General features: G+C 45.2%; 2 protein-coding genes, 2 non-coding genes and 1 pseudogene across 4 annotated transcripts; 4 read left to right on the forward strand and 1 right to left on the reverse strand.

Annotated features, from left to right (window-relative positions):
* Window positions 1-7,654: 7,654 nt before the first annotated feature.
* Window positions 7,655-7,728, forward strand: TRNAV-CAC. The gene has a single exon. It is a non-coding gene; the product is annotated as a tRNA-Val (tRNA).
* Window positions 7,729-11,732: 4,004 nt separating this feature from the next.
* Window positions 11,733-11,806, forward strand: TRNAV-CAC. Its single transcript has one exon. It is a non-coding gene; the product is annotated as a tRNA-Val (tRNA).
* A 1,203-nt stretch (window positions 11,807-13,009) lies between these two features.
* Window positions 13,010-16,027, reverse strand: LOC124656361 (histone-lysine N-methyltransferase, H3 lysine-9 specific SUVH3-like). The gene is made up of 3 exons (XM_047195121.1): window positions 15,968-16,027; window positions 14,906-15,130; window positions 13,010-14,833 (listed from the first exon to the last, which is right to left on the reverse strand). The coding sequence occupies exons 1-3, from the start codon at window positions 16,025-16,027 to the stop codon at window positions 13,010-13,012; spliced, it is 2,109 nt and encodes a 702-aa protein (XP_047051077.1).
* A 3,328-nt stretch (window positions 16,028-19,355) lies between these two features.
* On the forward strand, window positions 19,356-20,421 carry LOC124651080 (peroxidase 2-like). The gene is made up of 2 exons (XM_047190225.1): window positions 19,356-19,610; window positions 19,705-20,421. Exons 1-2 carry the CDS (start codon window positions 19,356-19,358, stop codon window positions 20,419-20,421), a joined length of 972 nt encoding a protein of 323 aa, XP_047046181.1.
* Window positions 20,422-21,051: 630 nt separating this feature from the next.
* LOC124656362 lies at window positions 21,052-25,176 on the forward strand (annotated as a pseudogene).
* Window positions 25,177-27,665: the final 2,489 nt, after the last annotated feature.

Genomic DNA, 27,665 nt, shown 5'->3' on the forward strand with positions numbered 1-27,665 from the left:
CAAGAAACCAAGGGCACCTATGTAATAAACAGACTAAGGGATTCAAATATGAGATTTAAAAAATGGAAAATGCATGTTTTGTACAATAAAACCCATCTTGACCTATCTCAAACTATTTGCAATACAAATATACATGAGTGTGAGAATTGTGGCCTCATTTAGACAAAGTATGTTTTGGGGAAAGCTGTTTTGGGAAGGGCTTATTGTGGAAAACCATGCACCTTCATAGCTACTAGGTGATTTGAGAAGGCATTTGAGAAGTGGCAATTTGTGGTAAAACTTGATTTATCTATGACTTATCTATGTTTTGAGAACTCGGCAATTTGTGGTAAAGACTCCATGAGTATGTGCCACTATTTTTCGGAATTTTTGCACATTAAATGACTCATTTAACTAGTTAATCCCATTTGTTGACTGTCTGTTGACCAGCTACTTGAGGGTAAAACTGAGCATATTGCACTAGCCGGTATTAGCACTCAAGGGGAAAATTGAGCACACAAAAAATGCTAGTATAATGCTCGAGGTTATACCGAGTATATCTAAATTTCCGGGGTTAGACTCGAGGGACGCGTGTTGCGGTGCGAAATGAAAGACGTGCAATTGTTGACGCGTAGACGCCGGTCGCGGTGCGTAAGTCGAAGACGTGCAATCGTGGACGCGTGGCGCATTGCAGAAGTCCAAGACGTGCAGACGTGCAGCGGTGGACGCGTAGGACGCGGGCCGCATTAACCACCCCTTGCCTTTATAGACGCCTCCTCCCACTATCTCTGTCACTCTCACTCGCCTACGCAACGCCGCCTCTCTCACGTCCCATCATCTTCTCCAAAGCAAAAAAACCCTCTCCCTCTCCCTCTCCTCTGCCAGGCGAGATGGACAAGGAGAATGCCAATCCCATCGTCCACGGCGCCGTCGGCTCCAAGCGCGACGCCTCCCTCTTCGACGCCGTCCCCTCAACGGACGTCGCCGCCGTCCCCTCAACGGACGTCGCCGCCGTCCCCTCAACGGACGTCGCTGCCGTCCCCTCAACGGACGTCGCCGCCGCCTCCGCCGGTGCATCGGAGGCTGCTGCCGCCGGTCGCGGTCAGATCCCGCCGGGATGGGACCCCTACGAGCCGGTGCCGTACGTCCCGCCCCCGAACCGCTACGACACCTCCATAGAGGACCCATGGAACGAGGTAACTACGGTTTGCTTCCTTTTTGTTCCCCATTCCTTTTTGAACCCTATTTGTGCTGGTGTAGATGGATCTGTGGATGGATGAGTATTGGGCTAATATTTGCGCCGATTTTATTCCATTTTGCTTTGATCCCTCCTTGATTTCGTTTAAGATTTGGGGTTCGGCCGTTCGGTTAATTTATGCAAGTAATAATGGGATCTCAATCAGTTAATTTATGCAAGTAATCATATGATCTCAATCAGTTATTTTATGCACGAATCAAAAGATATCAACCGTTTAATTTTGCAAATAATTTGGAATGTGTTCAAGTTCAGATCTGGAATCTGTTTCTTTGCCTATGATGAATCGGTGGGCACAGATTTTTACAGGGAGGGTTCAGCGAACCATTTATGTGTACAAATCTGTTGTGCATGAGCTTTGGTTCGCTTACACCGTCCCCGTAGACATATAATCGTGTCCACTCTAACCGAGGCTGCCTCTCGTTTTTCCTAACTTTGTTATCATGCACGTTTGCAACTCATTCACTAATAAATTCCCGTTTGATATGGATCAGCTGTCTGGCAGCGATGTCGGCAGCGACGACGAGCACCATGACGTCAAGACTCGCCAGGTGCTGCGGAGGCTGCAGGTCGGCCAGTACGTCTCCTACCTCGACGTCGCCAAGGGTGTCTAGCCCCTTCTGCACTAGGAGGCTCGGCGGCACTGACTTCAACTGCGTCCTCACGCATGCCGAGAACATCGGCCACACCAACCCCAAGGTCGGCGCGTCGGTGAACCCCAACTCCTTCCGCGCCAAGCACTTGGCGCTCGACATGCACCTCCGCAGCATCCAGCGGGTGGAGATCTCCGGCGGGCGCATGCCTCCGCTCAAGCCCAAGGCTCCCAAAGGGAGCAACAAGTGGAGGCAGAGGCAGATGGGGTAGGCGGAGTCCTGGACGTGTGCTGCTCGTTGCCTCCTCCATTTTGTTGTTGGGATCCCTTGTTGTTAGCTAGGGATCCCTCGTTGTTATGTTGTTAGTATGATGGTGCTGTACCGCTCGTGAAGAACCTCGAACCCTACTATGTTTGGTCTGCTGAATGCAGCTTATTATCTATATTATCTATCCCTATTCTACTATATGACCTTGTGAATTTATCGTACATTCCCTGTAGATTTGCTTCTAGATTTAACTACATACATATGGACCAGATGGAGTACTAGATTGGGCTCCCTACTAGATTTGCTGCCATATTGGGCAAACAACGAGGGCCAAAAGGCACAAATAATAATTGAAGAAAGACGTAAATGCAACCTTCTCTAGATTTGATACTAATTAGGTGAAAAAGGCAGAGAGAAGGAGGCAGAAAAGGTACTCTTAAAAGGGAAATGCCAATGGCCGAGAGAGACAAAACCCAGCTCCTGCTCACGTGCAACCAAACGCTATCTCGTCCTGTCCCACATGTTCCCTTTCTACCAGCCCCACGCGACGCGGGCCCACACGACGCGGCCCCACACGTCAGCACAGAGCGGTCAACTTAACGGGAATCCTGCCGTCTGAGCTGCCTTCTGCGGGTTTCAAACAAGCACTTGGGGAAAACTGAGGAAAAACTAAGGAGCTGGGGAAAACTGAGCACAACTAAGGAACCGAGGGCACGAAAATAGAAATCCCTTAATAATAAGATCATATCATTTGGCGAATGATGTGATGGACACACACCCATAGTAAGCATATGATGAGATCAAGTCATCAAGTTCAACTTGCTATAAGCTTTCAGATACATAGTAACCTAGTCCTTTGACCATGAGATCATGTAAATCACTTATACCGGAATGGTACTTTGATTACATCAAACGCCACTGCATAAATGGGTGGTTATAAACATGGGATTAAGTATTCAGAAAGTATGAGTTGAGGCATATGGATCAAGAGTGGGATTTGTCCATCCCGATGACGGATAGATATACTCTAGGACCTCTCGGTGGAATATCATCTAATTAGCTTGCAAGCATGTGACTAGGTCACAAGAGATGACATACCACGACACGAGTAAAGAGTACTTGTCGGTAACGAGGTTGAACTAGGTATGGAGATACCGATGATCGAACGTCGGACAAGTAAAGTATCGCATGACAAAAGAAATCAATATTGTATGTTAATGGTTCAATCGATCACTGAGTTATTTCTGAATGTGTGGGAGCCATTATGGATCTCCAGGTCCCGCTATTGGTTATTGGTCGGAGAGGAGTCTTGATCATGTTCGCATAGTTCACGAACCGTAGGGTGACGCGCTTAAGGTTCGATGTTGCATAGTAGATTCAGAATATGAGATGGAGACGTAAGTTTGTTCGGAGTCTCAGATGGGATCCAGGACATCACGAGGAGGTCCGGAATGGTCCGGAAAATAAGATTCATATAAGGGAAATTGATTTCTAGGTTTCAGAAAAGTTCGGGATTTTTCCGGTGGATGACCAGGAAGGTTCTAGAAGGTTCTGAGGGGGTCCACCATGGAGCCCACGACCCTAGGAGGGCCAACAGGGACCGAGGGGGTGTTGCCTTGCCCTAATGGGCCAGGCGCGCCAAGCCCTCAAGGCCCAGGCTGGCCACCCTTAGGGTTTCCCCAAACCCTAGGGGGGATCAACTTGGGGGGAAGAAATCCCCTCCCCCCTCTTGGCCACCGGCCCTAGATGCGTCTGGGGCGCAAGGGGGGCACCCCAACCGACCTCCCCCCTATATAAAGAGGGGAGGGGGCAGGTGGCGCAACCATCCCTTCACCATAAGTCTGGCCGCCCCCTCTCTCCTCCACCGCTAGTCTGCTCCGGCTTGGCGAAGCCCTGCAGCTTTTCTCCTCCTCCACCACCACCATGCCGTCGTGCTGCTGGGATTCCGAGGGGATTTACCACACCTCCGTTGCCCGCTGTAATGGGAAGAGGAAGGGCTTCATCGACACCGTACGCACGACCGAGTACGGAATTACTGCCGGATTGCAGCACAGGACGATCGACTACATCAACAATGAGATCTAATCTCGTAGGCTTTGGAATCTTCGAGGGTTAGTCTCACATACATCTCGTTGCTTCGATCTTCATAGATTAGATCTTGCTTCTTCCTAGATTGGATCTTGGTTTTTGCTCATGTACACGGTAGAAACTTTTTGTTTTCCATGCAACGAACCCATCAGGAAAATAAGTACTCCCACCAGCCCAAATGTACTAATGCAACTCAGGAATACACTCGTACTTGACATAGTATATGGATGCGCCAATTAGTTTGGGCCCGATGGAGTAGAAATTTTTTTAGCCAATGATTTGAGTCTCATGTACTCCCTCTGTACATGATTATAGAGCCAGGGAGCATTTTCAGGTTTTCTTGGCAATCTAAGCCCGGAGTATTAACTCTCCTAAATTCTACCGCATGTCCTCTTTATTTTTCTCTAGCAATAACTCACTAGTAGGGATAGGCCTACCAGTCGCGTGCCCACCCCACACACGACTGCTAGTCCGGGTACTAGTCGTTTGTCGATTTTGGCCCGCTACCATTGATGTACAAGTCGCGTGCGCATTTTCGGTCCACTGCTAGTATGTGTTTTTTCAATTTAAAAAGAAGTTGGGTCACCCGGACTTGGCGTATTGAACTATTTCATTGGTATTCCCATGAGCCATGAAGTATATCCATAACATCTCCCATCTCCATCAATGCATGCATTTGTTTGTCTACATCCCTCTCCCTTTCTAATTAATAGCAACATAATTATTGAGGAATTTGATCAAATTAGCATTAGTTATATGTTATAAAAATTATATCATTAGAAAGTTTAGATGTTCTATTTTCTAATAATATAATTTTTACATTATATAATTTAAATTATATAGGTTAAATTAGCGACCTAGAGATACGGGGAAGACTAGTAAACTGAGACGAAGGGAGTAGTACCTGAAGGCAAGGGAAGACTTCAAAGATAATTAATTAATACTCTCCTTAATCCGCCTGATTTGGCTATCCGGCCTAACAATCCTGTAGGGAGGGAGTATAATTGAGTATACAAATGAAAATTGGGGCTAGTGTTGGAGTTGGAGTTGATTTTGGAGATGAGCAAATAAAGGCTAGCTACAAATGAGATTTATGTGCTCGAAAATATGTGTCATTTTTTGCTCTAACATATGACAACTTAAATATCGATATCATATTGTTGTATCGTACTAATAGCTAGTTGCAACTTTATTGACCATGCTGCTGATAAACGAACTATTTATAGCAACTTTGAAGTACATCCAATACTAATGCATGTACTGCAATTTTTTTTTGAACTGAATGCATGTACTGCAATTAGTTATTATTATATTGAATAAAAGTAGCAAAAGGTCGCTGTCATGGAGCCCTTTCAATACGCAGATGCGCCTACAACCAACTATAGGACCTTAAACATGCCAACTACTAGTACATGGCCCATCTCACCCCGACGATAATTTTTTTTGGACCTTTCTTCACATCACAAGCTATCTGTCTATCACTTCAGAAAAGATGATAGAAAGATCACAAGTCATCCCAATCAAATGAAACTACACGCTGAAGCAATTTAGATCCCGTACGTGCATACTATATGCATCGCGGAGAGAGACCAGAACCAGATGTTGGCCTCCTGATTTAGTGAATATGACTACATAAATCCTAGAAGCAGGCATTCACCCCGCTATATTAATATAGCAAATACACGATAGAACCATGAGTTTTCAACTGAAAGAAAATGTTGGAGCAGCAACAGACACATGCCTAAAAGAAGAAAAATAAAAAATAAAACACAAAATTGAGACAGAAGCGGATCAACTAAATGAAGGTGATCCACAACCGCTGTGCCCTCCAGATAAGTTCCACCATGCTCCGAGCACTGGATCATCACGTACCAAGCAGCACCTTCAATAAGGAAAGTAATTGTTGCTGCCCAGACCAGATGGTCCTAGGGTTTCCCCCGGCACACAGAGGGAAGTGGACAAAGGGTAGCCACGACGCCCTCCAGGAAGGAATGGGGTGGGCGGCACCACGCCAGTGTCGAGCGAGCCGACAAGGATTTCTCCCAAAAAAAACCCTACCCATGACTCCCGGGCGATCCTTCACACTTGAGCCCTACAAGGACTCGGCCTCAATACCACCAAACTCGCCACTCATGAACATGTTCCACTATATTCATGAAGCCTCCATCATCGTCTCACAACTGATACCATCACGAGGCCTACAAGGTAGAAGTGAAAAGTTGCTTCAATTGGGGTAGCAGTACGGCGGCGGGGCCTAGCATGCCCATAAAGCTCCCGTAGGGGCATACCAGTCCCAATAGAGTCCGGCCAGGCAGAGAATGGGCCCATAAAGCCTGCCGCCGCGCTACAGCTGGCCGACCGCCATCACCGCAAACCCTAGCCCAACCAACCTCGCCACCACCTATAAATCACACATTACACATGGCAGACTTGCCCGCCCCCGACCTAGATGGGCCCCACATGGCCCAGATCTGGGCCGGCGCCGACCCGCCACCGCCTGTCGGTCCGCGCTGCCCTGCAGCACCCTGGCCACGCCGACATCGCTCGATCGAAGCCGATCCTCCGCCACCCAGGGTGCACTACCGCCAGCCTGACCATGCGCCTCACCGTCTCGCGCGCGGGTAGAAGAAGGCGCACCGCCACCGAAACCACATGGGCTTTTCCCTGCTGCCCACTCCAGCAGCGGTGGTGGACTGGTGGTGGTGGTGGCGGGAGGGAGGGGGGAGGAGAGGCTCTCGGGTTAGGGTTGGCACAGTCGCCCCACAGGGGGCGAAGGGCCGAAGCGCGTCACATGCAAAGAACACTGCTTGACCAGTACACGAATCATGTCATCTCCTACACCTTGGCAAGGTCTGTAACCTCCCTATGCCGCAATGTAGGCTAAAGTTAAGAAGAACCTCAACAAAGTGGGGCATGGACCGGCGAAGAACTCCATGAAGCAAAACCATATCTTATTCCAACTGTCTTTATACTAATCTACACTCCAAATTGTAGACCCATTTGCGCCCAAAAATCAACAAGCTGTTATTTCGTCAGTTAGTATCTGGTTGTTGCAACAGTGAGGCTCCTATGCGCGCAGTCTTTCCAATTGCAAAACAACACGCAAGCGAAAATTTATGTGCATCGGTACTGACGGCCGGGAGATTAGAAAAAAATCAAGTCAATCGGATCGCTTCCAATGCAGGCTCAGATGCTGTTAACTTGCATCGCATGCGTCAACAACCTTTCGCTGTAAGATCGCAAGGAATCGGACGGCTCGATTGCATAGACGGATCCTCTTAATTAATCCACTAGTATGAAGCAGTTGCTTAGGCTCTAGATCGATTGTTGGTGACTCTAGCCAGTGTACTTTTGACTTGTCGGTGCAGATACCTTATTTACCTTTTAGTTCCATGGAAGGAACCGAAAACATATGGCACAGGGACAGTAGCTGATAATACAATTAGGTTTAGTTTGCCATCGCGTACAAGATGTCTGGTTGGTGTAGTTGGTTATCACGTTAGTCTCACACACTAAAGGTCCCCAGTTCGAACCTGGGATCAGACAAACCTTTTTGTTTTTTTACCTAAGGCAAATTTATACTTGTTTTGAAAATTCAATCAATTGAGTACCTTTTAATAAGTACCGCACGAGCATGGATTACGTAAAAATCCGTTGAAAAATCTGTAGAAGCCAACGGTAGTGCTTCGTCTGTTTTGATTGTGGTTTCAGAAGGCTATAAGAAAACGAACACATTGTAAAACCAACACACAATTGTTTTAAGATGAGCATACGCCGGGTCCTTTTACTTTTGTTCAGTTACTTCAGGAAATATTTAAAAGGTAAACTTCACCTTGTACAGTAAAGAACATCATAACAGAGTCCGCAACGGGGGCAAATTTATACTTGTTTTGAAAACCCGATCAATTGAGTTCTTTTTAAATTTTTTTTCGATAAAGGAAATATATTACTCCCTCCGTTCCTTTCTATAGTGCCTATTCTTTTTTCGCTTTTGTTTCAGAATATAAGAGTAAAGCTTTGTTTTTTTTGCAAAGAAGCCCTTCCACCGATCTAGGAAATCTGATCGACCAGATTCGTTATAGAAACACCACGATTTCCTCCGATCAGTTATAGAAACAGCACGATTTCCACCGATCAGTTATAGAAATAGCACGATTTCCTCTGATCTGATTCTGTTATGGAAACAACCCGATTTCTTCTGATCTGATTCTGTTATAGAAACAGCACGATTTCCTCCAACTCGTTATAGAAACAGCACGATTTCCACCGATCATTTATAGAAACATCACGATTTCCTCCGATCTGATTCTGTTTCCTATTTTCTCTCTAATCTCGGTAGGGGGTTTTGTGTCAAAACTATTGCTTGCGCTAATTTCCGTGCCAAAAAAGAATAGGCATTATAGAAAGGAACAGAGGGAGTAATATCAAGAAGATACCAATTACACCCAGCCTCTGCAACAACGCACCACCCTAATGGCACTACGGATGCACACAGCCAAAAAAAGGAAAAGAAAACTAAGAAACAAAAGCCCCGCTACAGCATCTCGGGCCTAACAACAGCAGTACATCCACCGCCAAGACAACACCTGAATTACAGACTCTCCAAAAAACGACGCCTCCAAGAAGGGAACAGTGTTCAAACGCCATCGTCAGGCATTGCCTCCACCAAGGCCATTGCTCTCAAAACAATGCCTCCACCAAGGCCATTGCCAGGCATAACCAGTTAAGGCCAGACCTTGGATTTTCACAGCAGCGGTATGAAGTGGGGGCGACAACACAGGTGAAGCGCAGAGTCCTACCTCACCAAGCCAGTCTCTCAACAGCGTGGAGACTTGAACCTCCCTTAGCTAGTCCTCCCCTCCGGCCTTCATGAAATTCTCTTCTTCCGACGTTCATCATGGATCAATAGTCACTTGATGTCAACACAGAAAAAGAGCTTCGCGCCGCTCCCTCCAGAACCAATCGGTCGGAATAAAAGCATGGGTGCGCACGACCGAATACCTCCGATCCAGCAAACTCCAGGCAAAGCACTGTTACATTCGCCGGCGGAACCTTCCAGAACTCAACCCTCCGTCCAGATCACGAGTCCAGGCCTCCGGTAGGTCCTCCTCTTCACTCAAGAGAGGCCCTAGGACCGCCGCCTTTTATTCTGCAAGACATGAGATCCCAAGATCCACCATATCTTGCTGGCCATCTCCGGCGGAAGGAGGAGGCCGCCGCCAAGATCGGGGCCGCCGCCCCGACGCCCAAGTGATGCGGGCAAAGCCGCAGACCATCGATGCAACCCGCGATGGAACCATGGTGCGGGAGCTCGGGGCCCTCCAGACCCATGCGGGTCCAGATCGAGCCCAACCACCCCACCGCCATCTGCCAACCGCCAGTCGCCGCACCTCCGGCCGCCGTTGCCACGCACCACCACCGCAAGGCCCGAGATCAAGCGCCGCCGTCGCCGAGCCCTGCCGCGACCAGCAGGAGCCCCGCCGCCGCAACACCGCGCGAGCTTTGTCCGGCAGCGCCTTCGGCGGCGACGGAGGGAAGGAAGGGCGGAGGGGAGGGGTACTCGGAGCGGCGGCAGGGTGGAGCCCCGGTGCGGCGCAGCGCCGCCGCACGGGGGGACGGGGAAGGGGTTCCGTCAATTCTTTTTAATTAGTACCGCAGGAGCCAACGGTAGTGCGTCGTCAACGGTAGTGCGCAGTTCTTTTTAATTAGTACCGCAGGAGCATGTATTACGTAAAAATCGGTTGAAAAACCTGTAGCAGCCAACGGTAGTGCGTCGTCTGTTTTGATTGTGGTTTCAGAAGGCTATAAGAAAAAGAAGACATTGTAAAACCAACACAGAATTGTTTTAAGATGAGCATACACCGGGTCCTTTTACTTTTGTTCAGTTACTTCAGGAAGTATTTAAAAGGTAAACTTCACCTTCTAGTAAAGAACATCATAACAGAGTCCGCAACAGGAAAAAAAATAAACAGCAACAGTCCGCCATTGCTCTCCTTCTTTCATCACAAAAGATGGCAGGCTTCCACCGTATCAAGCAGCAAAGTTGCATTTATACAAGAGTACTAGTGACTAAGAACGCATGATACTAGATGGTTGATGTCTTGTAGGAGATCACTGCTACCATATGATTTATTATACATGACATGCTTTTTTTTTTTTGCTAAAATTCCACCGATCTATTAATAATCATCAACAGTAGTACAAAGATGCCTAAAAGTAATAAAAATTACAAAAAGGTCATTGGACCACCTAGCGACGACTACAGACACTAGCACGAGCCGAAGGCGCGCCGCTGTCCTCGCCCCTCCATCACCGGAGCCAGGCAAAGCTTGTCGTAGTAGAGCTTGTTGTAGTAGACGGACGGAAGTCGTCGTGCTAAGGCCCCAAAGGACCGCACGCACCGAGAGCAACGAACCATCGCCAATGATGACAAACGTAGATCGGAAGAGACTAACCTGAAACCACACAATCGAACACGAGAGACGACCGGATCTCGGGAGATCCGCCGGACACACAACTCCACACGCCCTCCGCCGACGCTAGATGCATCACCGGAGCGAGGATAGGACGGGGAGGACCTTATTCTGACTTCAGGAAGTAGCCACCGCCTCACCATCCTGAAGAAGAAACCGAGAACAAACTAAACGAAGAACTGAAACCTTCCCGCCGGCGAGAGGCTGCGGTCCGCCACACCTCCAAGGCCCCAAGGCCACCGGAGGTGGAGCGGACCGACAGCGTCGCCGACGAGAGGGACGAAACCCTAGATGGGTTTTAAGCCGCCTCCTGATCGCCTGTGTCTTTTCTTATACATGACATGCTTGCATATGCAAGATTTACTGCACATGACTTACATGACAAGATACAATGGCAACGTTTGCAACCACCAGCATCAAAAAATACAGAGACGGTTTACTCTACTCCCTTGCAAAACACTTGGCTAGACCACCACGATATACCATACCAGCGTAATAACCTGAAATACAGAACAATATCGGTAAAAATTAGGCGGCCAAAGGACAGTCTGAGTCGCGACATTCTTGAAGCCATTTTGATCTAAAAAGATCTTGAAGTGATTGTTCAGTTTGTCAGCATTGGATTTGTTCTAGTGCAGATATACCATGTTCAGTTTTCTCAGAATGACACCTCACAGAATCATACATTGTGTCGTACGAGATGGTCCCTAGATCTTTCAGTAAGACAAATAGCTAACTTTTTCTGCGTGAACGACGAAAGGTAATATTGTCTGTAGTATCTTGGATACATTCTTCTCTAGAGCTGACATGCCTGATAAATTAATCCACTATTATGGAGCGGTTGCTTTGGCTCTAGTAGATTAACTGTTGGTGACACTTTTTGATTTGTCGGTGCAGATATACCTTTTAGTTCCATCGAAGGGACGCAAACATATGGCCCAGAGACCATACCCCGTTCTGCTGTTCCTTCCTGATGCATCCCGGCTTCTTAGAGCTGAAGGCCAATTTCGGTTGCTCTGTTTTGGTCATCATGCTTTTCATCAATAACATTCCTAGTTTATCAATGCTAACACGTATGTCTGGTTGGTGTAGTTGGTTATCACGTTAGTCTCACACACTAAAGGTCCCCAGTTCGAACCTGGGATCAGACACAATTTTTTGTTTTGACGGAAAACAAATTTGCACTTATTTTGAATAATCGATCAATTGCAATCTTTTTTAATCATTTTTCACGATCAATTGCTATCTTTTACGTGCCCCAAGAGCATGGATTCTGCAAAAAATTGTTCAAATATCTGCAACAGCTAACGGCTAGTGCTTCCTCCGTTTTGATTATGGTTTCAAAATGCTGGGAGAAAAGAACACGCTGTAAAACCAACGGAAATTTGTTTTAAGATGAAGATGCACCGGGTCTTTTTTCCTTTGGTTCAGTTATACTTCATGAAACCTCTAAAGTGTAAGCTTCATCTTCTAGTAAGAACACCATAACAGAATCAACACCATAACAGAATCAACAACAGTCTGCCATGCTCTTCTTTTTCACCACAAAAGATGGCAGGCTTCCACTGTATCAAGCAACAAAGTTGCATTCACAGAAGAGTACTAGTGACTAAGAACACATGATACTAGATGGTTGGTTTCTTATAGGAGATTACTTGTGCATGATTTATACATGACATGCTTGCATATGCAAGATTTACTACACATGACTTGCATGCCAAAAGACACAATGGCAACGTTTGCGACAACCAGCATCCAAAATACAGAGACCGTTTACTCCGCTCCCTTCCAAAACACTCCGCTCGGCGCTAGACCACCACGATATACCATAGAGCAGCGTAATAACCTGAAATAGAGAACAATATCAGTAAAATTAGGTGGCCCAAGGACCGACTGAGTTGCCACATTCTTGAAGCCTTTTTTTATTTAAACAAGTCTTCAAGTGATTGTTTAGTTTGTCAACATCAGATTTATTCAAGTGCAGATATACCGTGTTCAGTTTTGTCAGAATGACACCTCACAGCATCATACATTCTGTCGTACTAAATGATCCCTAGATCTTTCAGCAAGATAAACAGTTTAACTTCTTTTTGTGGGAAAGCAAAATGGTTATGTTGTCTGTAGTATGCAAGATACATTCTTCTCTAGAGCAGACATGCCTTTTAAATTACTTATGTTATTATGTGATAGCCATATAATTACACTTCGTGACTAGAGTCAGAGAAGACACATACTTGTTAAACATGACCACAAAACCTAGAAGAACAAAGGACAGGTGTGCAGTACAGAGATTATGACAACTTTTACCTTGTTTACTACATCAGTTCATACGTGTCATGCCAGCATATTTTCTGTCAGAAAGAACCTCGGCACTTTGTAGATCCGCAGAGGCATGCCCTGAGCTTGCAAGCTTGGGGAAATTTGCCCTTAAAGCCAGGAGGAGCCCCTCTTACACCATAATCATAGGTCAGTTCAGTCATGGGAGGAATATGCTTCATCGCGAAGAACATGATATGTGGATAATTATCATCCCCATGGTCATACTGCACAGCCTGCCAAAGGAGATTCGGGGAGCAGCTATGGTTGATAAAACGAGCTACGTTCCCTGCCTCTTTTGCATTTATCACGATGGGGAATTGCTTGAAGTTCTCGGCTGTGGCATCAGTACTCGCTTCTTCAAACAATTCTGCACCTAGATTATATCTTAAAGCCTTATCGTTGGGAAATGACGGGCGAAAGATGTAGTCATCTTCCTCAATATTCGTGTTCATGTTGGTTTCATCAATCACTTCACCAGCATACTCGCAAATGAATGTACCAGCACGGATTGGGTCCCATGATCGGAGACCCCATCCACGGTCTCCAGTCGAGAAAACCTCCAAGTTTAGTTTAACCCCTTTCTGCGTGACCCTGTTTCGACATTCTTGAGAACAATGACAATCAGAAGAGCACTCATAAAGCATCGGAACATGTTTCGCAAGCACCCCGGATGAGCTGTAAGGAAGATCACCACCATTCTGTTGCACACATGAACAGTTAGTGTCACCTGGCAAGCACATGCTAGGGCATTTGCAGTTCTGCACTGGCTTGTTCCTACTAAGAGATCTCAAATACTTCACTCCAGTGACATATTCAAAGTGGTTCGGTCTCTTTTCGTCACCGACGTCATTGACAAGGCAGACAGGTAGGTTCTCAACCTCCGATGATAAATCCAACGTTATGGCTTTTTCTCTTGTGGCAGGATTTGCTTTCCACTTCTCTGTCATCTTCCAAACTGAAATTCCATCAGGTTGGCCTGGCTCCCTCCTAAGCTTGTACTTGAAAACACTGAAACCATTCGCCGCGGTGTCCATCCAAGAATCTTCGATGCGGTAAATCCCATCATATATATAAACCTTGCCCGAGTTAATGAATGGATCATCCACACCGCGCACAACCCTGATTTGATTCTTCTTCTTGGCACTGTTCTTGAGAGCAAGGTTTCCTCTCACAAGCTTCTGGTCATGCTTCTTGTACCGGCTATTGCCGCCGTGGCCTGTGTACACCAGAATATCCGTGTCATTTTCATCATTCTCGTATCCACCAGATGAGATAATGTTCACGGCAAGACTCCCATCTTTCCCAACTTGTGTAGCCGGCAGGTAATCGACGCCACCCATTATTGGCACATGCAAACCCAAAATGTTCATTTCCATCCTGTAGAAGAAAATATCTCCAATTTCAACACCCGGGACAGGCCCTATTATCTTCATGTCATTGATCCTCAGGTTGTTTTGATTCATGAGAACACTAGCCTTCAAGTCGGCACGCTTGCTACTATCCTCATTGTCAGATAACTGCAGCGTATAGCGCCGGAGCGAATCAAACATGTTCATTGTCGCTTCAACTAACTCCCTTGGGCTTTTTGACGAGGAGCGCCAGCAGACAAGCTCCTTGCTGAGGCTCCTCCTTACTGGTCTTTGCTCGATGTCAGTTGCATTGGAGTATGCAGCTCGCCGAGCCTTCTTGGTTGCCCTCTTCAGTGAAGGTGGTTTTCTCTTGTTGTAACAGGGATTGTAATCTTCATCCGATCCTTCATCTGATGATTCGTCTTCATGTCGCTGCGTGGGGAATTTCACCGAGATTGGTGTGACCTTCAGAGGAATTGTGGATGCCGGTTTATGTCGCGGCGTGGGGAGCTTCGCTGAGATTGGTGTGACATTCAGAGGATTTGTGGATACCAGTGTGACATTCAGAGGATTTGTGGATACCGGTGATTCCTGAGCAGATGATGCAGGATCTGGCCTAGGATGTTCTGATGAGGAGCAGGACCTGAATATAGGTGTGATGTAGACTACTGGTGGATCGGCTGATACACTTGATACATCATACCCTGGAGGTGTAGGGAACATCGGCGACAGTGATTTCAATGGCTTCAGGTCCAGAGGTTGCTCGTCAGCTTCTGCATCATCTTTCGAGCTCCCCACAATGAACTCCTGGTAGTAGCAAAAAACAGATGTTACTTAGCTGCATGGACTTCACAGATGCTGATTTATATATTGAAGAGCAAATATAACGAACAAAGAATAACATATAAGTCTGCAGATTCAGAAAAAATGGTATCAACTCCTGAACTGAAAAAAACAGGACAATTATATTATTTATTATATTTCGCAAAGAAAAACAATATTATTTCTTATGAAATGAAGCAATCAGAAAAACAAAAGCTGCATATTTTGATCACCAGTTTGTTCGCTGGGTGAAATTAGTATTTATGAGATGGTTGCAGTACGAAAATGTCCTGCTGATGAACGAGTAGGGTTTGTTTGATACTTACACACTTCAAACAAATGTGCTAGTAGTGATATCTACTAATTGTTCACTCCGAGTTAAGAAAATACTAATTGCTCACTGTAATGTTGTGAAGAAAAGAGAGGTTCATAAACAAAAACAGTAAATACATCTGCAAATTCAGGTGGAGGTATCGTATTTTGAACTGAAATAACAAAACCACCATATATACTATCTTGTGAAATGCCGCAACTGGAAACAGAGAAAAATTGTACATTTAAAAGTAAGAAGCAGAGCAAGATACATTCTTGCTCACTGTTGCGTTGGCCGGGTAACCCACACTATTTTATTTTTTTGCAAGAAAAGAGATATATTTATGAACTAGCCTGAACAGATTGGAGTGGGTATATCATATAATCCCACAGAAAACATCTATACTTCAGCATGCTACAATCTACATTCCATCATCCTCTCCTCCTCACACAATCACACATCAACAAAAAATGCAGGCATCGAAATAAAGAGAGTTATTTTTTAAGAACAGAACCGTTGAGGAACTCATCCAGGTCCAGTCCCCCAGGAATCCAGATGAGAATGGCCATTCCTCCACGGAGAAGATCCAAATCCAAAGATAGTACTCAAGAACACCAACCAGAAAAGAAAACCACAAGAACTTTCCGAAAAGATTAGCAGGAACTGACCATGAGAACGTCGTCGAAGCGAAGCTCTTTCTCTGTCCAGTGAAGAGCTCGGTGGTGTGCCTTGAAGGTCACAACTCACAAGTGGGGGCAAAAAGGCACTCGCTTGTACTGTTGGAGGCTCCCCTCGGTGAAGTCGTCTGAGCTGAGCTCTGAAGGCTACACGTATACTGCCAGGCGGTCATGTCACAATTAAGCTCCGGCAGGCTCACCTCACAGACTGTGCTTTTACTTACACTGCCCACCGTTGGATCAGCCTGGAGATTCGTGCCCCTGGATCAACTGGAAAAAGACTTGGCGCGACTATGCCACTGGAATCAACTGGAAAAGACTTGATGCAACTACATGTCGCATGGCAGCTGTACTACTCTAGTCGGTGGCAAGTTATTACTCTTCGATTCCCAAGACATCATTACCACAGCAGGTGAAAGTCATTTCGCTCCACCAAAAGCTTGTTTTGCCTTCTTCCGAGGGTAAACAACTTAAACCACGGTACCATTTTAATCATCGGTTTTGCTAAGTCTAAGGTGACTGAGAATTTCTTAAGTCTCAGTCACCCAAAAAAATGTACATGAGTTACACATTTCTGGCTAAAAAGTGTAATTGCACATTTCTGCCAGAAAAGTATAACTCGTTTCAGTTGCATATTTTTTTGAACCGCAGTTGCACTTTTCTGAGGTGACTGAGACTTAAAAAAATCTCAGTCACCTAAGACATAGGCAAACCCTTTAATCATCCCCTGCCATTATCTAGTCAGACCATTTCAGCAAACAAAATGAAAAAAATCAACGAGTGTTGTAGCAATATACAGGTTCGCCTCTTGGGTTGCATCATCAACTCATGTAGCAACAGAGTGATGTTGGAAGGAGACATGTAACCCTCGTATAGGCGAAAGAGCGAGGTCGGTGGACGCCTTGTGGCCCCACACCATGCCTAGGCACGGGTCAGGGCTAGGTCGCGCCTAGGGTAGGTGTGGCCACCCTGGGGCCCTCCTCCGTCTCTTCTTTGGACTCCGTCTTCGCTCCGGGAAAATAGGAACTTTGGCTTTTGTTTCATCTAATTTCGAGAATATTTCCTATACAACTTTTTTGAAATACAAAAACTGGTACTGTGGCATCTTGTTAATATATTAGTGCCAGAAAATACATAAAAGTGCCACGAAGTGTAAACAAAACATATATAAATTGGTGTAAAACAAGAATGGAGCATCAAAAATTATAGATACGTTTGCAACGTATCACTCACCATCCCAGAAAAGAGATTAAAAGCAGACTAAATTAAAAATGGAAACTCCCCGCCGGCGAGGTACCATGGTCCGCCACACCTCCAAGGCCCCAAGGCCACCGGAGGGGGAGCGGACCGGTGGTATCACCAGCGAGGAGGACGGAACCCTAGTTCGGTTTGTGGCTTTTTTCCGCCACCTCTTGTTTGCCTCTCTTTGCACGTCCGGTCCTCTTACCTCTTTGATGGGACAACTCTGAGAGATAAAATCCATTCTTATAGTATGCCATGCTTCTAGAGGAACCTTAAGAGGTTGAAGGGGTAGTTGATATGTTCTGGTTTGGCTTGCTGACACACCTTGGCAGCCCTACACATACTCGATAGTGTGTGTTTTGATGCCAGGCCAATGAAATAGAGATTTGATTCTTCGGTATATTGCCAGCACCTAGAATTCCCTCCTAAAGCGCTATCATGCAAAGGCTTTATAACTTCATTTTGAAGAAGAGTCTTAGAGCCCAAGCCCATCGAGATATGTTTCTGGAATTGTATAAGGCCACCTTTTGCGGTTCAATTCAACTCCCGGGTGCGTATGTTTCCTCTACCGAAAATTATATTTTGAAATATTGAAATTTTTTAACAAAAAACTCTACATGTACATCTTCATAATATATGTGTGTTCGTCAAGTTCAGCGAGGAACCACTAATTTTTGTGATAAGAAAAAAAGAAAATTTATCTTCTGAAAAACCTTATTTTTAGCATTGAATTTTGTTTTTTTACACACGCCCACACGAATAAGTTAATTTGTCATGAAACAACTTTATGAGCACGTAGCATGTGAAGATGAACGTGCATATTTTTCGTTTCATTTTAATTTTTTTCTTTCAAAATACTTGTAACATGCATTTTAAAATAAATGAAGCATATGCTCCATGTGCCAAACACAACTCCCCACCTTTTGAAGAGAGTAAGGGTCTGAATCTACACCATGAACTGCTAGTTTCTCAGTAGCTCCAGAGAAACAGGATCACAAGCTTAACCCTCAACAACTTCGTGTAGCCAAGCAGGTTGACAACTTGTCACAGTATACAATGGAGTACTGAGATGGTGCTTGCAAGTTGCAAGACAAGGCATCCGCCAGCCCCTACAATGTAGTAGCAAATTTTGTACGGAAGACCCAGTAGTTTAGTGAAAGCCTAATTTTTATTTCGATAAAGGGAATATATTAATATTAATAGATATCAATTACATCCAACCTCTGCAACAACGCAACACCCTAATGACAGTACGAATGCACACAGCCAAAAAAAAACTAAGAAAAAAAAGAAAACTAATTAATTTATGTCATTAATTTTTGTGGACTTAATTTTTCTATCCATGCAGAGATGCGGCCGTAGCTGACCCTATCCTGTTTCCTGGTTGTTAGAATAATATACGGACTCTAGATAGACTATGACTCATCTACTTGTACTCCAAGTCTTCTCCCTCCGTGTACTTCTATATATACCCCACGAGGGTCATCAAAATAAACAACGAAACCAAACAAATATTAGGGTTTTACAAATTTCTACACTGGTAACAGCCTGAGTTTAATCAGTCGCCGGCGCATTTCCTTGTACGCGTGCGCAACCTATTTAACGGGATTTTGTCAAGACGACCTCTTCTCATCATCTTCTTCTTGCTAATCATATGTAAAAATAAAATACGGATAAAATAACAGGAAGAGCCGCGTGCAGGAAAGCAATGCTGCGGCAGCGACTACTCAAGTTGACAACGGCATTCATGCGGAATGTGTCAAAACACGCTTCCACAACATAGCTAAAGGTCCTCCCCAGCTTTGCCAATGGATCAAGACTACAAATATTTGTTCAAAAAAAAAGAAAAAAGACTACAAATAGCCTCCATATCATTCCCGTCTTCCTCACATCATATCCATCTCTCTGCCATCTTTCCATCTTGCAGCTAGCTAGCTTGCTTGTCACCATGTCCAAACTTACCAACGTCCAAGTGCTCATGGCCACTAAATCTTGCTTGTCGCCGGCTGCTCGTTGCAGCCTCCTGTTCACGGTAGCTGCACTAGTCCTAGTGCTGAGCCACGGGGCCCATGCTAATGGTGGTTACCGTGCTGGGTTGAGCTCGACGTTCTACGACAGCTCATGCCCTAGTGCACGAGACATTGTCCGGCGCGGCATCCAGGATGCCCGTGTCACCGACGCGCGCATCCCGGCCAGCCTCATCCGCCTTCACTTCCACGACTGCTTCGCCAACGTGAGTTTACCAAACCACACATAACTGATTGCGTTGATCGATAGTACACTGCGGTTCATTATTTCATCAATCGACACTGCTTTAATTTGTCTAGGGTTGTGACGGCTCGCTTTTGCTCGATGATGACTTCTCCTCGGGGATAGTGAGCGAGAAAAAAGCCCCTGGGAATTACAAGTCTGCGCGCGGATTCAATGTGGTCGACAATATCAAGCGCTCATTGGAGAAAGCTTGCCCTGACATCGTCTCATGTGCCGACATCCTCACTCTAGCCGCTGAAATCTCTATCGAACTAGCCGGAGGGCCGTCATGGAGCGTTCCCCTCGGGCGCCGCGACGGCACAAAGACCAACATCGAGAGCGCCAACGATCTACCGAGCCCTTTTGACCCTCTGGATACCCTTCAAGATAAATTCAAGAACATGGGTCTCAACGACATTGACCTTGTTGCCCTTCAGGGAGCACACACCTTCGGGCGGACGAAGTGTCAATTCACACAGAGGAACTGCACGGCCAGGCAGGGTGAGGGGACACTGGTGAACCTTGATGCTGTCACTCCCGACGTGTTTGACAACAAGTACTACGGCAACCTCCTGCGTGGGCGGGCCCCACTCTCGTCTGACCAGGTTATGATGTCTGACCCCTTCGCGGCGACAACTACTGCACCGATTGTTCGCAGGTTCTCCGATAACCAGAAAGACTTCTTCAGAAACTTTGCAATCTCAATGATCAAAATGGGAAATATAAGTCCACTGACAGGAAGAGATGGAGAGATTAGGAAGAACTGTCGCAGGGTGAACAAGAAATACTATTAAGGAACAAGATTAAATGCTTGTTGATGAACCTAACAATTAGTTGTTTTTGTTTATGCTTGTATAAATCATTTTTTGGTTCCTTCTAAATGTAAAGTATTCATCCTACCTTTCCGCAAAAGCTAAATGTAAATGATTCTACCTTGTTTTTCTTTTGAGCAACTGGCATGAGCTCTGACTTTTCATTAAATTGAGGGAAATTTGGCCTGTTTATAAGGGAAATTGGCGGAAAACTGATACAAACACGACACATTGTCCGGTTTATAAGGAAAACCAGACAAGAAAAAACCAACACAACACGGTTTTTTTTGGAAAATCTTGCGAAAAACCGCAGACCTAGCCACACGACCTAGATCAACTAGGTCTGGAGCGCAGCCGAGTGACAATAGCACGACGGCAACAGCGAGCGTCGCGACTGCCCGGTCCACGTCGTTGGAAAGGAAGTTAGAGCTGAAAGAGACGGCTAGCCCTTTCAATCTTCGAGGGGTGAGGCAGGCCGCAAAGAAAGCGAGCGGCACTCGTGCACCGACGGAACACGAAAACGTCGACCCATGCAATAGCCAAGGCATTGCCATTGGTGGCTCCCAAAATGTCCGAAAAATGACACCTCCAAGGAGGTCACGACGTCCAAAGATGTCGCCGTCATCCAATCCAGCGGAGCAGGATTTGGGTTTTCACCCCAGAATGATGGGCGGATGTGTGCCAGGACTCCATGGTAACACCTCCATGGAGGAAAACGACGCCCTCAAGCGTCGTCGTTGCCAGCACTGACCGAGTCGGGCAAGACTTTCATCCGGAGATCTATATCACCGCCACTGTCACAAGGACAACACAAACCCCGGACGAGCACAAACCACCGCAAGAGGGGCGCCGCCCACGGCACAGAGACATACCCTGCCGCCCATGCAGCCAGAGGCATATTATCACCACACCATGGTCCATGAGCTGCCACTCCGGCCTCCCGAGCGGCAGGCCAACACCTCACGCCAACCTGCCACCGTACCCGCGGCGCTGCGAAATAACGCCAAGTCCACCAACAGTCGGGCCGCTGTCCTTGCACCGTGGCTCACCTCTTCCACGACCTACAGATGCCAGCCAAGCCGCACCCGGGGGGGGGGGGGGGGGGCTGGCAACGCCCAGTTTGTACCTTGTTTTCTCACAAGACTATTTTAAAAAATAGCAATACTAAATTATTGGCCTCCATCCGGCCCTAAATATTTATCACAAGCTCAATAAATCTACACATGTTATGGCCCACAATTAAATCTACAACAAGTATTTAAAACACAAGGGAGTATTGAATATATGAATGTTCTGTGAAACCCCTATAACAGCCGGTAATGAGACTTATCACTTGTGGAGTGTTGTCATTAATATTTTTATTTATTTATTCACCCGTATGTGATACCTGTTCTAGAGGGGCGCAACTGATCGATTTCGATTCGGAGCGAGTTCCCTCCACAAAATACACACACCATTGTTTATGTCTTGGATCTAGCTCTTTGGCCCAAACTATCTTGTTGGCAACCTAACTCCGTTTTTAATCAATGTAAATTATAAGTTTTTTCCTTGTTCAAAACCGGCCACAACAAAAAATGGATGCAAATGATCTAGTCTTTGGTCTATATCAACTTTGATGGAAACCACTTTAAACTCCTTTTCTCAATCAATACAAATGACAAGTCTTTTGCCTTATTTAAAAAACAAAATAAAAACATCAATACGATGATGGAAACAATTTCCAGTTATCATAGAAGAAAACTTTGGAGCTGACGCAAGCAAGTTCTAGCTAGCTCACAAAGAGCAAAGCCCTTTATCGGTTTGGTCAAAATTGCTAGACGCGCTCGTACGACTTTCACCATTGTTCTACTGCTTGAACAATGAACGGAAGTATCGCACGGTTGGATTCGGCCATAGTTGTTTACTGGTAATTAATGGTCTGACGTTAATCAGTCGTTGCATTTCCTCTGACCCGTGCATACAATATATGTAACACATATATTGATGACAACTTCATCTCGCTAAGCGTATAAAATACCGGATAGAATAATACATGATTCGGCCAGGCCCGGTCGCATTTTCCAGTACGGCCTAACTAGCCACCAACAAGTCTTCTGTAATCATCATGTAATAAGTATAATATAAGAAAAATTCGTCTGGACGACCTCTTCCCCTCCCATCATCATCTCGCCGCCACCTTCTTCACGGCTTCACGCTGATCATATGAACTGCGGATAAAATAACATGAGCAGCAGCGTGAAAGCGACGGGCGGCGACCAATACTTAATTTGACAACGGAACATGTTAAACATGCTTCCACAAAAAGCCTAGCTAAAAGGTCAGCACCAGCGCTGTGCTAGTGGATCAACGCTACAAAAATATCCTCCATTTTATTTGACAAAGAAAATATATTAACATCACGAGAATATCAATTACATCCAGCCTATCTACCAATAAAATGTCCGAAAGACATCTAAGATGCATACAACCAAAATGAAAATTAAAAATGAGAAAAAAGTAAATAAAAAAGGCCCTGCCATAGTGATTAGTAACTTGTAGCAGTAGCATACCAAACACCACCAAAGATAGTATAAAGATAATAAAATATTTTTCCAGAAAAACAACGCCTTCGGTTTTCGCACGGCACTAGACTCATTGTTGGAAGAGAACCATCCAAAATGAATTCCTCCATTGCTGCTGCCCCTACTATCGATCCATCATTCATGTTTTACTAACGCCATCTCCATCTTCCCTTCTATCGATCCAACAACTAGCTTGTTTGGGAAATGATCCAAGCTCAACTTTTTTGAGAAAATGGATGCACAAACCCAACATCTGACTTCAAATCCTTATGGACGTGAATTTTAGCTTTCTAAGCAGGTCCTGCCACCCATGCATGCAGTTTATCTTGATAACTATACTTTAATTTGTGTATTCCTAGTTGGTGCAGAGGTCGGGAAGTGAAAATCTCCCGATTTTAAGCAAAAACCGAGGTTTTCACATGATATCTTTGTCGTGGGGTAATTCTTACGCAGGACAACCTTGAAAAACGTAATTGGAAGGGAAGTAAAAAAGTGTCTTTTGTCACCATGATGAGACTACCAATCGCTTATTCTTTTAATGCAAATTTGATAGATTTATATGCTCAATCATCTCGATAGGTTCTACCTTATACCCACTATGTAGTGGATCCTAGGTTTAAGTTACTTATTAGAGTGGGAGCAATTTCCATAATTTGTATCCTTTGGCTATATAGAAATAACAAGATTTTTAATGATTGAAATACTTCTGTTATGCATGTCATCTACCGGTGCACAACTACACTCTGTTCATAGTCTTCTCTATAGGGTGTGGAGCATCACAATCTATTTACATAGGTGTCTACTTGGTTGGAGGATACAACGAGAGATATTTATTTCAACATGGATGACAGCGTAATCTTCCGATTAGACCTCCATTACCATAGACGTTCATATAGTTTCTTAGATGATTTCATGTACTGCGCCTTTTATATTTTCAGCTGTGATTTTTTAACTTGTAAGACCATGTCCCTCTGAGATATACATAGGTTGGCTGTGATGCTTAAACTTCTTAAGTAATAAATCATCCTATATAAAAAAAACAGCTAGCTTCATATAAATCCACTAGTGTCGGGAAAATTGAAGTAGGAGACCTCCTTCTGAACCTGTGCTGCCCGTGAAAATAGCTGCTTCACCTAGCTTGTCGTCAACTGTTTGTTGCAGTCTCTTGGTTACGCTAGCATATGCCCTAGTGCTCAGCCATGGCGCCCGAGCTCATGGTGGTTCGCATGTCGGGATGAGCTCGCTGTTTTACGACAACTCATGTCCCGGTACACGGGACATTGTCCTGCCTGTCATCTAGGATGCCCGGGTCGCTGGGGCGAGCATTCAGGCAAGCCTCATTCGCGTTCATTTCCACGACCGTTTTGTCAATGTGAGTTTCAAAATCACGCATATATATGTACATAAGGCGTAAATATAAATCAACTGATCATGCTAACCATAGTACACTATGGTGCATCATCTCATTAGTCGAGATTTCTTTAATTTATCCAGGGTTGTTACGACTCACTTCTGCTTGATGATGACATCTGGTCGAAAACGTGAGAGGGAAGAAGTCCCACCCAACGACCAGTCCGTTTGTGAGTTCAATGTGGTCGGCAACATCAAGAGCGTTGGAGAAATCTTGCCCTGGCATCGTTTCTTCTGCCGACATCCTGACCGTAGTCCCTGAAATCTCTGTCGAACTAGGTGGAGGACCAATCTAGAGCGTGCCTCTGGGCGCCATGATGGTATGAAGACCAACGTCGAGAGCTCCAATGATCTTCCAGCCCTTTCTACTCTTTAAATATGCTGCAAGACAAATTCAAAAGATGGGTCTTGACGAGACTGACCTTGTCACCCTCCAGGGAACGCAGACCTTTGGGCGGGCGCAATGCTAGTTCACACAATTGCTAGGCAGAACGCGAGCACACTAGTAAACCTTGACACGGCCACTCCCAATGTGTTCGACATCAAGTACTAAATCAACCTCCTACGGTGGCATGTCCTAATCCTGTCCGACCAAGCTATGTTGTCGGACCTCATTGCGGCAACGACCACCGCACCGATTGTTCGCAGTTATATGGCTTTTAGGGCAAAAGAGCCAGGTATTGCCCTCCGGACATGCAGAGTTTGTCAGAACGAGCCCATATTGGGCACATGCGTGTTTTTTGAGATGGGAAGCAAGGCCGTATAAAGTGTTTCCCTTTCCTAGCAACGAAAAACCCATTCTTCTTTTCCCAATGCCAAAATTGATTTTCTTTTGTGAACAACTACATGGAACGCGTTAAGCAATTCAGCGGGACCTTTGCACATTGATAGAGGACCTTGTATACACTATGGTTCACATGCCAGCTGCGCGTGCTAGGTTTCTGGGAAGCCCTGCCGCTCCCTGCTGTCTCATGGCGATTCACTGGAAAGTGCCCGTATTTGAACTAAGCATCCACTTTCGCTCGCTCCAGATTTTAGGGGAATATCATTTTGAGGACCGTGGTCTGTCATTTTATATGTGGTTGTCTACCCATTTCGCGCGTTTCCAAGCTAGTGCCCCCCGGCCGTATAAAATGTTTCCCTTTCGTAGCTACGAAAAATCCATATTCCATTTTTCGTGTGTTGAAATGGTTTTTCTGTGAAGTACCTACAAGGGGCACATAAAGCAATTCAGCGGGACGTGTGCACATTGATAGAGGTTCACATGCCTACTACGCGTGCTAACTTTCTGGGAAGCCCTACCGCATCCTGCTATCTCTTGCAGATTTCATGATAATACATATTTCACAAAAAGAAGCAATCTATATAGATAAAATCTTCACGTGATAAATTATCCAAAGTAGACGTTGAAGTGTAGATAGACTTGAGAGAAGATGATGGAAAAAGTATGGGTTGAGTTATATAATCAACTTGAGTAATATGTGGCTTGGCACCTTTTCGAAATGTTGGTTCACTATTGAGGTGTGGTCAAATTTAAGACCTGGCTTGGCCTTGTTGACATTTTCCCCCGATGATTGGCTCTTGTGGATGGACGTAAATCTTAAGCGCGGTCAAACAAGAAAGGCCATGATTTTGCTTGCTATGTTTGTGTCTTGAAAAATGTGGTGGTTGTGGCGAATATTAGGGACAAGGTGATAGGTATTATGGCGTGTGACAATGTTGTTGGAACTTTCTTTAACTCTTTTTTATTCAATAAAAACCGCTTCGACCATTTTCCAGTCATCAGTGGAAGGAGCATACTTAAATTATCGATCTTGTTCCACTAACTCATAAAATGCTTCCTTGTATGGCAAAGCTGAATCGATCAACAGGTATGTCGAGTTCCATCGTGTGATAATGTCAAGTGAAGGTTCCTTCTCACAGATGATGCCGGGCTTCTGAACTATATCTTCAAACAATGCTTCTCGTGTTTGCGAACTCTTGACATACTTCACGCCATCTCTGATATTGTCAATGGAACCTTTCATTACATACATACCATCTTGCACAATAAGATTCAACATGCGCATCACAACGGATATGAAAGAGTTCACATCCACAAATCAACATTTGTTTCTTCGTCAAGTTTTCTTTTAGATGCTCCATCATTTTGCCATTGACTGATGCATTATCCAGTATAATACTGCATATTTTATCTTCAATATTCCAGTACTGCAAACTCTTTAACATGACATTATACATACGAAAACCATTATGCTGCGTTTCCATCATACAAAATCTGAGTATCCTTTTTGGCATCTTCCAAGTGTTGTCAATGAAATGATAAGTGACACAAAGGTATCCCAACCTCTGATTAGAAGTCCACGTGTCAGCAGTTAATGAAACTCGAGCACCACAGTTCTCCAAGACTTCTCGTAGCAACGCTCTTTGCTCTTTGTACGAATCTAGGCAATCCTCTTTTATTGTTGTTCTTGAAACCATTTTGAACATCGGGTTGAGGCACTTGACAAACTTTATGAAACCACTGTACTCTACAATTGAGAATGGTAGTCTATGCTGAACTATCATGTTTGAGATGGCTCACCTAGACTCCTTTTGGCTGAAATTCCAATCATCCACCAAAGAGACCTGGGGCAATGATGTAGTGGCACACAATTTTGCAACCATCTCGTGCATGCTACTTCTCGTCAAACATTTCTGTAGATGCCTATGGATGTGGTTAGTTCCAGAAGCCTCCGAGGCAGGAAAGACTTCATTGCAATGTTTGCACTGACCTTCCGCAAGTTTTCCATCTTCATATATAGGAATGAATTCTTTCCAGATACGGGACCTCAGTTTCCGTGGTCGAAACCGAGTGGAGTCAGCCTTAGCACGTGGAAGATTTGGAGATGGGAAATGTACATTAACGTTTGGTACTGAAGGTGATTCTGATTTCCTCCATTGTGCTTGAGGGGACATTCCCTTCCTTAACGACGCCACTCTTGCAAACCTGCATATTGAAGATCTCAACAATTTTGCTTGAGGTTATCTCATCATTTTCTTATTTACTTTGTTTTAACTTACTATTTCTCTCCAAATTCTCATCAGGTCTCTTCCTCTTCAACCTCTTCCTATTCTTCTCATCTCTCATCTCTCATCTCTTCCTTTGTTCTAGTTGCATTGTTGGTCGGCAAAGGGGTATCTTGTTCACTAGTGGAAAACAGGGCTTTCGTGGGAGCCTTTTGTCGCGGGCGCGCCTGCACCCGCGACAAATGG

Source organism: Lolium rigidum, chromosome 5, assembly GCF_022539505.1.
Source record: "Lolium rigidum isolate FL_2022 chromosome 5, APGP_CSIRO_Lrig_0.1, whole genome shotgun sequence".
Lineage (NCBI taxonomy): Eukaryota > Viridiplantae > Streptophyta > Magnoliopsida > Poales > Poaceae > Lolium > Lolium rigidum.